The sequence below is a fragment of the Poecile atricapillus genome, chromosome 8 (assembly GCF_030490865.1).
Source record: "Poecile atricapillus isolate bPoeAtr1 chromosome 8, bPoeAtr1.hap1, whole genome shotgun sequence".
In the NCBI taxonomy this organism is placed as follows: domain Eukaryota; kingdom Metazoa; phylum Chordata; class Aves; order Passeriformes; family Paridae; genus Poecile; species Poecile atricapillus.
In genome coordinates this window covers 15,114,037-15,126,411 of record NC_081256.1, presented here as the reverse complement: position 1 = coordinate 15,126,411, position 12,375 = coordinate 15,114,037, and the positions used below count along the sequence as shown (strand labels likewise).

The 12,375-nt window shown below is 45.0% G+C and overlaps 1 protein-coding gene across 1 annotated transcript; it reads right to left on the bottom strand.

Annotated features, from left to right (window-relative positions):
• Nucleotides 1-320: 320 nt before the first annotated feature.
• On the bottom strand, nucleotides 321-12,046 carry LSG1 (large 60S subunit nuclear export GTPase 1). Its single transcript, XM_058844073.1, has 14 exons — nucleotides 11,919-12,046; nucleotides 11,728-11,845; nucleotides 11,347-11,467; nucleotides 10,694-10,780; nucleotides 9,720-9,806; nucleotides 7,551-7,611; nucleotides 6,670-6,846; nucleotides 5,845-6,270; nucleotides 5,448-5,549; nucleotides 4,480-4,623; nucleotides 4,045-4,168; nucleotides 3,358-3,437; nucleotides 2,547-2,720; nucleotides 321-1,259 (listed from the first exon to the last, which is right to left on the bottom strand). The coding sequence occupies exons 1-14, from the start codon at nucleotides 11,997-11,999 to the stop codon at nucleotides 1,080-1,082; spliced, it is 1,962 nt and encodes a 653-aa protein (XP_058700056.1). The 5' UTR covers nucleotides 12,000-12,046; the 3' UTR covers nucleotides 321-1,079.
• Between the last annotated feature and the right edge of the window lie 329 nt (nucleotides 12,047-12,375).

The window sequence follows — 12,375 nt, the reverse complement described above, 5'->3', positions numbered from 1 at the left end:
ACAGAATTACAAGACAGCAATCCCTTTTTATAGTATCAAGAGACCAGCATCATGTGTTATTCCACCACCTAAAAACAAAGCATGACTCGTCTTTGTGAGCTTTTCCAGTCCTATCATTACTCCTCATGCTGAACAAGGAACAAAGAGCTCTGACCAAGTGCACAAACATTTTCTCAGTAGGGCAGCTGAAAAGTAAATCTCACTTTAATCTGACCCCTCGTAAATGGTCTTTTTAGCATCAAATACTCATGTACTCAAAATCTGCTGACAGACAGTTAGTTCTCTGACATAGGGCAATGAGACAGAACATGACACACATATAGGAAGTAAAATCCCAAATATATTTAAGGACAAATTAGCACCATATTTTTAGGCAGTCATAGGGAGCCAACGTTTTAAAATACCAGTGGGAAGTCACACAAAAACAACTGATACCAGCTCAGTGTAATAGATATAAAAGCAGCATTTTCCTTGCACGGTGTGCTGTGCTCTGCTCAAGCTGGGAAACAGGGAGTGGTTACTCATTCTACAGAACAGGGCTGAGAATAGCAGAGAAGGAAGAGGGCAATAAAGATCATTTTACCTCATTTGTCAACACACTAAAAAGCATTTTGTCAGATCAACAAACAAGCCTTAAAGGCCAACAAAAAAGAAAAAAAAAAAAAAAGATGAGCAATAGTGTCTCCAAATGTAACAAACATCACTCATTGAAATTTAACTGTTTAAAGATTTTAGTTTTACAGGGCTTGCTTGGATTGCAACAGCTATAAAATACATCCTTTATGGAAGGAAAAAACATTCCTGCACAGCTCCATCTGCTCCCATTGAAAGGATGTTTCAACAGCAGTGAAACTGACTGGGCTGGCTTCCAGATAACAGGAACAGCCAGGTCTCTTTTGTTCTCAGAAGGGATGAACTCCAGCCACCAGTGCCCACGCTCATCCCCTGCCAGGCCAATCCACTGCAGAGAGCTCCCAGGTGAGCTAGTGATGCCCACTTATCTGTTTTTTCCCCCCTCATTTAAGGCCTGTGAGACAGTGCAGTCCCTGCCCTGAAAAGGCGAGATACTGGTGCCACAGCTAAGCCTCCAGGTGCTTTGTGATCCTGCGGATTTTCTCCTTCTTGTTCCTGTTTCCGTGTTTTTTCCAGGGCTTTCCTACCACATTGCCAGGATTGGATGCAGCTGCAGGCACGAGGCCACTGCCAGGCCGGTAGCCCATGGCAGCCCGGACCCCTTTCATCAGGGCACGAACGTTCTCCTGGAAAAGGAGACACAACCACCAGTGACTGAGGAGAAGATGTTCAACCACTGCAGTATGTCAGTAAAACCTGACACAGGCAAGTTCAAACCCAGCAGGGCCTGCTCAGCCCCTGTTCCAGAGCTGCAGGAAGGTCACGGCAGGCAGCCAAAGCCTGACAGCAGCTCCAGTTCTGCCAAGCTGTGCCAGGTCCCCAGCGTCTGCCACTGATGTGACACTGCACCCCAGCCAGTACCAGCTCCAGCACCAAGATGGATCCTCACAGTCTCTGCTCTGTGCACATTTGTGTCTTCACAAATGAATCTGGCGCCCAGGAAAGCCACAGACCAAAATAAGTTACTCAAGTCTGGAGCGTGGGCAGCACTGACGGGGCTCACAGCTTGTGCCAGCACTTTGGGCAGACAGAGCAACAGTCTGGTAATCCCAAAAATTCTTTTCAGGTCACAGTTTTCTGAAATAGCTCGCTCTTTTTTTTTGAAAAGAGCCTGAGTTCTTGTTTTCAAAAGGCATGATTATCTTAGCTGTGCTAAACAAATGGTGTTCACAACCAGCTAACCAAACAGAATGGAACATGCTATCTATGACCCATCCTCTTCATGGCAAAAACCTGTTCTAACCTTTGTCAGGTATGCAGATCTGGTCAGTTATGGATTTCATATTTCAGTACGAGTCATTAATACACTTTTTCACTAGTGTAGGGGCAAAACTGATCCCTGTGGAATCTAACAAGAATCATACAAGTTAAGAAAAAATCCCATTTTCCACTTAATTCTGAGATTTCTTGGATGGACTTTAAATCAGTTTGCATTCATGTGATTTCAGGTTCTGAGTGAAAGCCTCCAGGTAGTACTAAATCAATTGTCTTGGAAAAGCTTATCACAATCTCTAAACACATTATCTCAGGAAAAGAATGTCAGCTTAAAGGACCTGTTAGTCCAAAACCATGTTCTGGGTCAGCTGCCACGTCATTCCTTCTTGTCTTTCTTCCCTCCTGTTTGTTCCAGATTGATGTCTGATTTCTAATGACAAGGATCACCCTCCTGACCTCTGAAAAATCATCTGTGCACACCTCATTAGCAATCTTTCTGTCACCTAGGACATTCCCAGTGATTTAGGAGATAATAAAAAGAACAGAGAGCTCTTGGGTGGAAATTACATGCAGATCCCACAGCATCAAACAGCATTAACTCAACCCAGCACTTCCATCTTCAAAGGTGGTTTTCCCCCAGTAACTACAGATGAGTGCTGCAGCAAAAATCCCTAGAACAAATCTCTTTCAGAATATACCTGATGGAAAAATGTTTTGTCCACCACATTTTCAATCTGTTTTGCTTTGGTATTTTTCTCAGGCTTCACTTGTCCAGTAGCCTGCAGAGTTGCACTGTCAGGGCATCTCCGGTGTTGGTGCTGAAAATCATTTGGTTCGATACCAGGAGGTGGGTGGCAATATAACAGCTTCCCCTGTGAAAACAATGGATCCCAGTTATTACAAAAGAAACTCAGAGAGGAAAGAAAACAACTCCAAACCTAAGAGCCTGAAATTTAGGGGCTCACATTGGCAGACTATCTTTATTTCTTTATTATCTTCTTTATCACTTTATTTCTTCTCCCAGGCAACAACAGGCTTGACTCCTAAGTTTAAGTATTGTTCCACCTCTATGTCAAAGCACCATTTGTAGCTGCAGTGTCCAGCTACAAAAAACACAGAGCAAAACTCTGAGGAGCACCAGGGGATCCTATTAAGAAATTATCAACAATAAGTTGCTGAGAAGTGCTGCAAAAACACTCAGGGCAACAGTCCTTAGTGCCAAATATTGGTCCAGCTGTACATCATGGGCTCATTTCCTGAGTATCTGATAGCTATTTTGGGGATATGATTATTTATTTAGCTGGACCATATTTTTAAGCAATCACCTAAGATTAGGCAGCTTGAGAAATTAAATTTATTCTTTTAAAACACAAAAGCAGCCAAATTTAAAAAGTATTTTGATACATGGTGATTTTATCCAGAGAAATAGAATTTACTTTATTGTACTCCAGTGCAACCTTTAATTCACCTCTGAGAAGGGAAGAAAACCCAGATGTAGGAAGCACTTACACTGACATAATCTTTTAACACATATCGAGCTGATCTAGGCTGGTCTGGCTGTCCATGAGCTGTCATAAAGCCCCTCATATCTGGAAGAGAAATCCAAAGTATATTCTCTGTAAGTACAAGAGAATGTTAGCATGTTCTCCTCTTCTGCCTAACCACCCATTTGTATTCTTTCTCAAAAACACTCCCTTAGAAAAAGGCTTCTCTTGGGGAAAGCAGGGGGAAAAAAAGGCAAGAACTTTGGTGACTGTAAAGGTACTGCAGAAGCATCCTGACCTGAAAGAAATTAAAAGAGGTGACAACTCCCTGCTAGCAGAGAACTGCTGGGGTTTTATTTTTATTTTAAAGGCAGATAATGAGAATTCACTGCATTCTTCAAAGTCTAATTCAGACACAGATGGTGGGAGGTATCTGAAAGGGTAAGAGCACCACACTATAGACTGGAAGGGCATTTCACCAGTATCTGTTCACCATCAGTACATCTGTCAGATGAGACTGGCAAAGCACTACTCCAACACACACAGGAGATGAGCCGTTAACAAAGACTATTCCTGAGAGGAGGGCAAGTCCTACCAAAGAGGTCCAATGCACAAACCCAAGCTGGGCCTAACTTTACAATGTTCTCCTAAGGCCATGTTCAGGACTGTGCACACAGCGGAGGTGACAGGTTTTAAAAGGATCATCACTCACATCCATATGCTGTTAGAAGCTCTTCAGCTGTTGGCTTTCTGTCTGGGTCCTCATCTTCCCTTGGCCTTATGATATTTATTCCATAGGTTGCTTCCAAAATGTTTCGTGGGATATGCTGGCAAACATAAGCTAGTGAAGGAAACCACCTCATGATTTACAGCTACACAAGTAATCTTGCCCTTGTCACTCCAAGAGCACACACAAAGAATGACTTACGGATTTTGTTGCAAACCAGAAAAATAACACAAGTTTGACAACACGACTAAGTTGAGATGAGATAGGAAAAGACCAACACAGCAGGACTGTTTTATCCAGTGTGTCCCACCTCCCTCAAAGCGTGAGCATGTGTGCTGCTAGCAGGGCTGGAACATGCTACTTGGCATACTCCAGATCCAACCCTTCCGTGCACTCTCACAAACCTCATGCAAAGGATATTAGAGAAATAGGTGGAACATGGTCCCTCATCTGATCTATAGGCAAAATTCCAGAACAAATCATTTCTGCCTTGGTAGAGACGAAAGATGGCATCACCAGACCGGGGCAATCACAAAGGCACAGGCCAGGCTCCACATAGAGGGTCTACATGATAAATAACCCATTAGTTCACTATGGCAAGTCAGTGTTCATGGAGGAAAAAGGAACAACAAAAAAAATAAAAATAATCAAATGCATAGACGGAACATGGATGCAAATGACAATAAACAGAAATTCTATTAACACAGACACCTGCCCTGCTGGTCCCAGCCAATGAATTAAGGAGATCAGATGTAGAAGACAGCAACACTTTTAAAGTTCCTAAGTAAGGTGTCCAGATGGTGGCAGCAAGATCTTCAGCTCTCCAGTCTGATGGGAAAGGAGCAGTCCAGAAACCTTTCAGTGTGTTGGACTTTCTGACACAGCTAGGAGTTTGAAAAATACAAATCCCACAATGGTCCTACACTATAGCACTGGAGTTGCCACCTCAAAATCAAAGCTTGATCAATATGAAAACATCAGGAAAACTACAATTATTCACAGCAATGATGTAGACAGGGATACTTTGAAACCTGGATCTTAAGCTGTTTGGAGGAAGACTCACTTTAATAAGCTTCTCTCCTCATGACTGATGTTGGGGAAAAAAACAGGGACAAGGTAACTAAATAAAATCAGGAGATGGAAAACATGCCCCACTGCACAGCAGCTCTCATGAGTAACTCAAAATCGAGCATGAGTTTAGAAACAAGAATTAGTGTTCCGAAATTACACACATCAAGACAACCCCTCTCCAACCCACTCTGCTGGCCACAGTTCAGACTGGCAGAGTTCTTAGTGAGTGCATGTGGTTCCAACTAGGTCATAATGAAGCTCTTTTCCCCTGGGGAAAAAGAAATGATAAAAAGACTGATGTTATTTGTTAGCAATACCTGGAAGTGTTTTGTACGGCCTGGTGTAGCAGACACTGACACCTTCTTATTTCCAAGGATTGTGTTGATGGTTGAACTTTTGCCAACATTAGGGTAACCCACCTATGATGACAAAGAAGTGAAATTTTAAAAGGCAAGGGCGATGCCAAAAGACTGACAGCTCTGACACAAAAGTTCTTTAATAAAATGTACTAAAAAAAACAGGGCAAGCAGGGGGCCACATTGAGCTCTAAGAACTTCAGTATTAATCTTTGCACAAAACCCACTGTGGTTTGTGCTTGCTAGTCTTTATACCCTTACAGGAAGCCAGGCTACTGGATGAATTTTTCCCATGGCGGGCACATGGAATCAAAATTTAGATTAAGTAAATTCCAGTCAAGCACAAATTCCAACTCACCAGCCCAACATTTACTTCCCCATCCTTCACCCTCGGTCCATCGTGCATAGTTTTGAATATCTCCAGCAGCTCATCTCTCTGTACCAGATGGCTGAAGTTCCTGACATTCCTGTTCCACTCCTGCACTCCACGCTGCACTGCAGCACCATCAGTCCTGCTTCCCATCCTCTCTGGAGCAACAGCATTTATGTTGTCACCAGCTTCATCTTCAGAACAGGTTTGCCAGTCCTCCTCTTCATCATCTTCACAGTCTTCGTATTCATCACTGCTGTTATCATCACTCACCAGAACCTGGTTTACACTTTGCCAGGTGCTGCATGTGGACGCTCTTTCTGTGCTACTTTGTCCTGTGCTGTCGTCCTCTTGACTGGAGCCTTCATCCTCAGAACTGCTCTGGTGCTCCGCTCCCCCCTCAGCACCCAGTTCCTGTGGGAACGGCAGTTCAGAGGCCAAATGCAAAGACAACACCAAGCCTTGCTGCTGGCTGCAGCTGCTGCAGTGCAGGCAGCTGTCATCAGCCACAATCCAAGAGCTGACAACTCAGTGTTTATATCACACTGGGGTTTTTTAGAAGTCTTAAGTAGGATGTAAGAAAAACCAGCCTGTTTCAGGAAAATGACAAAAGTATTCCAAGAGGGACTGTTCACAGCTTCTCTGTGAAGTCATTAAAAAGTTCCTCTCCAGAACGAGTGTTCTCCCACCCACACTATTTTTTAAAAAATTATTAAAGGATTAATATTAAGGATTAATTATTAAGGATAGCTGCAAAGCAAGTTACCAGCTGCAGCCAGCATAGACCTAGTTTGAACTGGTCACCTACAGTACCTTTGATTCTCCACAAAGCCGTTGACACTCTGCCAAAGCTGACCAGAACACCACTTTGACACCCTCTTTCTCAAAGAACTGTGCCCAAGCAGCACGTTGCTCCTCACTCAGCAAATCTGCTTTGTTGATCAGGATCATGTTCTCTTTGTCATTACTGACTTCCTTAACGTAACTTTCCTGAAGAAAACAAGAGAAGGATCAGTTTGTACTCAAAATGGTTTTGACTCCTTCCATCCCAAGGCAATACAAAAGCAGCAAGACAAATTACTTTGTGCAGCTCCACATGAGAGTAGCCATAGCTTACCATCCCTGGGTTGGTGGAAATGCTGTTCAGCAGACAGTTACAAGAACAAATTGGAGCATGCAACTACCACAATACAGCTTGTTGCTGGCCACATGTGCAAAAACCTTGTCTGCTTAGAGCTGTGACAAGATATTAATCAGCACCCTGCAGCAGGAGCTCCTAAGATAATTATTTGAATAATTTCATGTCCCCCTGATGCAGTGTTCTATAGCCTATCATTACAAACTTGTCACTTCAATAACTTTTGATCCTTTGTAATCCTCACCCACTTTTATTCCACTATGCTTTTATATAAGACAATTCCCTTATGTGACACTTCTAGTGGATAATGAGGAATAATATAATATCTGCAATGTAACATCTGCAGAACTGCCTCTGAATCCATAACATTCTACGTGAAACACCAAAAGACAAAGAAAAATAATTTCATGCCAGAATACTTGCATCAATTAATAAGATACCCACTTAGGCTTAGCAGCAAAACAGCTTCAAGGTAGCTGAATGCATTAAACAAATATATATATATAAACATTAGGACATAAAACACAGACAATATTCAAGAAAGTGGTTTACTTACCAGATCTTGACATCTAAACAGAAGGGGGTTTCTGGCATCTACTATCTGGACTACAATATCACTGCAAAAGTAAAGGAAAGCTCCATAAAATACTCCTTCTTACCTTGCCTCAAAGGAAGCATTAAGACACAGCAATTATTCACTTTCAGGTTTTGCTTGGAATTTTAATAGTTTTAACTATATTATCCTACTAAATACCTTTACTGAACAACAGTGCATCTCAGCAGCCCACCTGTCCAACAGAGCCATGCTTGTGCTACAAATACTGCCATACAGTGTTTCCTCCTCACCTGGCTCATTCTCCTGTACAACTGTACAGCCAGCAAGGAGGAAGAAAACATGCCAGTTTTGCCAACCCATCTACCATTCAGAAATGCTCAGCAGGCAAGAACCACAGTAGTTGCACTCTATCTTTTAGAATGAGAGTGTTGTGAGAAAGTTGTGTGATAACACAACTTTATTTCTGTCTATTCTCATCCTCAACTGTGGCAGTGTGGTTATGAAAAGGAAGAAGACATGGTTTTCCTACACAGCGAGGTATTTTGGAACACTGTTGTCCTCCTTGCACAGAACAAGATGTACAAAGCCTCCCACAAATGACCTGCAGATTCTAAGTGTTTGATATCGGGTATTTTCAAAAGTTCCTCTGTGCTCTTTTTGTCACAAAAAGCATAAAACAATGAAAAAATAGCCTTAGACTTCAGCAAAATATCTTGCTTCCCCAGGCAAGCAGGGTCTTGCAACATGCTTTTAGGAAACACCTTCCAAACCCAGAGACAGGTTGCCACCACATAGCAGGACTCATTAGTTCCACACAGTAATTAAATGCAATGGCTTCAGATCCCAAAGGCATCCATGCTTCTTTTGTCAAAAGCAGAGGAAAATTTAACTACAGCCTCTTCCACTAGAACTTCTCCAAGCAAGTAATTTAAAACACTGCCATCACATGCTGATTCTATTTGTTTGACAGGGATTTCTGCCAAGTCAGGGCAGTTTCAGAACACCACGGGTCAAATGGAAGATTTTCAAGCCTCACTAGGCAGTTCATTATGTATTAAAAAAAAATAAAAATCAATAATCCCCCCAATGGAATAATTTAATAAGATACATGGGTACAAAGAGGGACTGCACAGTTACAGACATACAAAGATCAATAGGAGAGAAAGCTGACACCATCATACTGGGATGGGATACAGAGAAGTTACTGAGCCACACTGCTGGGAACTAGTCCGAAGCAAATACGTGGAAAAGGCTGATAACAGATAAAATTATCTGGAAAGGTTAAAGGACTAAGTGAGTTTTCCACTCACTTCTGAGACAGCATTTTTGCTCTACATGAAATATAAAGCTTCAACAGGAGCAGAAAGGCATTAATAACACATTCCAGTCACCTCTAAACCCCCAGTACACTCACACTGCATATCATGATACCAAACAATGGACATTCCTGACCAGCACTCTCCCAGCCAAAGGCCCAGTAGCACTCTACAAAGCCCCTTCTGTGAAGGGACCAGCTCACCATGATCTCACTGGTGAAGTATTTTTCAATTTTAGGAAAGTGAGATGAGATGATCTCAAATTTAATTACTAGTGAAATTAAATGCCCCAGATAGATTAATGTAGCAGATAGAACTCTGATTGTATTACAGCTCAGCAGAGCAAACAAAGCTATTCCTGTGATATGACAGCCTGTTGTCTTCTGTGCACTGCTGCAACTTCTCTGTATGGCCAAGGACCAAGAGGTTCCTTCTTTCCCAACATTACTTAGTCCTTGCCTCTGGAACATCAGCTGCAGCTGTGTGGTTGAGAAAGAGGGGAATGGGTTAATCTTGGCAAGGGAGCTCAAAGGCACTTTCTCAAAGGAGGCCTCCCATACTGAGTTACTGAGAAGGCCAAAAGCAGCAGCCACTGAAGAATCTTCAGAGACTCACAGTGAACCACCTGCAGATCACAGTGCTGACAGCCAGTAGGCACCACTAAGAAGCTGCCCTTCTTCATATCAAATTTTGATCACTTCTACACAAAATCACTGCAGCGCTGATAATAAAACACTACTAACTTAATATTTTTTCATGTGCTGAGACACTTGAAGATTGTCTCAAGGGCTGCAATTCATGTGAAAATACATTCATCATCACTTTTTTAAAAGAGGATAGCAAAAGACTTTACCTTCTTTCAATGACTCTCCAAAGCTGACGCCAAAATTCCAAGTTTCTTTCAAATGGGGTTAGAATTAACTTCTTCTCTTCCTCAAGGCTAAGGCAAAACAGAAAAAATGATATTACGTTTGGTCCATGGCAGGCTGTAAGCTCACTACCAGTTCATCCCTCGATCCAGAAGGCTTTAGTATTGCAGAGAGCAATCAAATCAAACTCATATAGAGGTACTATTTCTGATGTTTTTTCAAAGAGATCAAACACTGAGGTACACTGCTGTCAGTGGCACTGGTTTAGTGGTGACACAATGGCTCCTGATCTTGTCAGTGAGGAAGTAGTAAAAGATGGAAAAAACGAGAACTCATCAAGAGTCTGCCTGTGAATTTGAGAGCCATGATAAAAAATGAGAGAAGTTATCCCAAGTGCCAGCAGTTTTTTCTTAACTGAGTACCACTTGGAAAAAGTAATGAAATTTAGGGATGGTACCTGAAATACCTCCATACAACCTCTGGTGTATAGAGGTATTTGGTGTATAACTTGATGTTACCACCACCTGAACAACTTTACGCAGGGCAAGTGTGGGTTTGCAGGGTGTGAGCAGATACCACCCAACTCTCCAAGCCAGAGGATGAAGCGCCAGAGCAGCATAAGCTGCTGTATGCAGGCTGGCAGCACTGCCTTCTATTCAGAGCAGCACCATTGCTCTTAAAAGACACATCCAGTAACCCTCTACTTCACAGGTGAATGAAGAATATCACATGCCACTCTGAATTATTTTAAAAGAACACGCACACACAAGACAGCTTTGCAGAGCTGACCACAAAGACATGCTGGACTGTGGCTAGGATGTCCAGCCTTCAGGACAAGCACAGAGAGCTACTGAATAGACATTAATTTTATTGGTCCAACAAGGATACATACAATCCACTGCTTCCTGTGTCACTAAATGCCACCAGCTACTTACCCAGCCACAAGCAGCATACTCACTGGGCAAGCTGTCGCCTCCACTCGAGAAAGCTGTCTCTCTCTGCTTGCTTCAAGTCCTCTGCACTGGTTGTCCTATCCCAGTGTGGCCTATAACAAACATATTTTGGAGTGAGTGGTTAGAAATAGCAGTCCAGCTACATTACTTCAGTAAACATAAAGAACATAAACACCACACATTGAGTTATGCTGAGGTAACGGTGCAAATGTGCACAAACCTGTTTTCAGCAGCTTTAAGTACACCTTCTTTTTTGTTCCTTCCAAACTCTATTAGGAGGGAGCATATACACCAGATACCACAAAGCTGTTTCCTTGAACTAAGTTTTGTAGGGTCTTTAATATGGGGATTAATCTATTTGCCATTTGCAGAGCTCTGAAAAGGCTTACCAGGCAGCCTGGATGCACCTGCTATAGCAGTGCCAAGCTTTGGGACAGGAAAGCCACACCATCAGGCCAGAGAGTCTGGCACTGGCAGCGCTTACATGGCAGACAGGCACCTGTGCTGTGGGTTACAGCTGGCTCATGCAGATTAGTTAGTGGCTTCTCCAAAAGCAGACTATTGCCAACCTGATGGCTGTCCTCAAGCTTGCAGCCATGGAGGGATCAGCGACAGATCCCCCCTCAGACAAGGGGTATCCAGGCTCTGCAGAACTCACCTCCGTGGGATGCGCAGGAACTCCTGATTCTCCTGGTGCAGCTGCCGAACACGCTGGGCCTCCTGCGCTGTCAGCAGGCCCGTGCAGCTCTGGGCAGACACAATCTGGGCATTCAGACGCTCTGAAGGGAGAGACAGTCGTCCAAAGCCACCTGTCCCCAGCCCCGCTGCAACCCCTGTCACCCCATCCTGTCCCTGCTGGCCCCAGCCCTGGCTCAGGGCCTCACCACCTGCCCCCAGTTGCAGCCCGGCCAGACCCGCTGCCAGCCCCCATTCGCACCCAGATCCCAGAACCGGTGTCGCCCCGCCGCGGGATCCCCCCCTCAGCCCCCGGATCTGCCTCCGGCCCAGCCGCAGCCCCGAGCCCGTCCCAGCTGCTCACCGGCCACGAAGCGGGTGCCGGCCAGCTCGGCCGTGGCCAGGAACTCCTCCAGCGGGCTCTGCTCGGGCGCCGACCGCAGCTCCGGGCCGCGCTCGGCGACCACCTCGCAGGCGTGAAGCTGCCGGGACAAGACACCACCGTCAGCCCGGGCCGTCTCGACCTCTCTCCCGCCTCCCCGGCCTCCGGCTTACCCATGAGGAGGCGCCGCGGCGCTCCAGCCCGCGCTGCCGCTGCAGGCAGCGCCCGAGCCCATCGCTCCGCTTCTTGCCCATGTGCCGCCGCCGCCGCACCGCCGACGGAAGGGGAGGGCCGACCTCCGCCTTCCACCGCCCCTTCCGCCGCCCGCCCCTTCCGCCGCCCGGCCCGCCGTGCCCCCGCGTCTGCCGCCAGGCGGTGCCACCGGCCCGGGCCCGGCCCTCGCCATCCCCCGGCGATAGGACACGGTCTGAACCTGCACAAGGGGAGGTTTAGGTTGCACGTGAGGAAGAATTTCTTCACTGAAAGGGTGATTAGACGTTGGAGTGGACTGCGCAGGGAGGCGGTGGAGTCACCGTCCCTGGAGGTGTTTAAGGATGTGGCACTTAGTGCCGTGGTCTAGTGATACGATATGTTGATATGGTGTTTGACTCGGTATCAGAGATCTTTTCC

Coding starts and splice junctions, on each gene's coding strand:
- LSG1 (XM_058844073.1), bottom strand. CDS start 11,999: ATGGGCAAGAAGCGGAGCGATGGGCTCGGGCGCTGCCTGCAGCGGCAG. Junction 7,612..9,719: donor TGGAGAGTCATTGAAAGAAG/GTAAAGTCTTTT, acceptor TTACTTTTGCAG/TGATATTGTAGTCCAGATAG. Junction 1,260..2,546: donor ACAAAACATTTTTCCATCAG/GTATATTCTGAA, acceptor CTCCTTTTCCAG/GAGAACGTTCGTGCCCTGAT.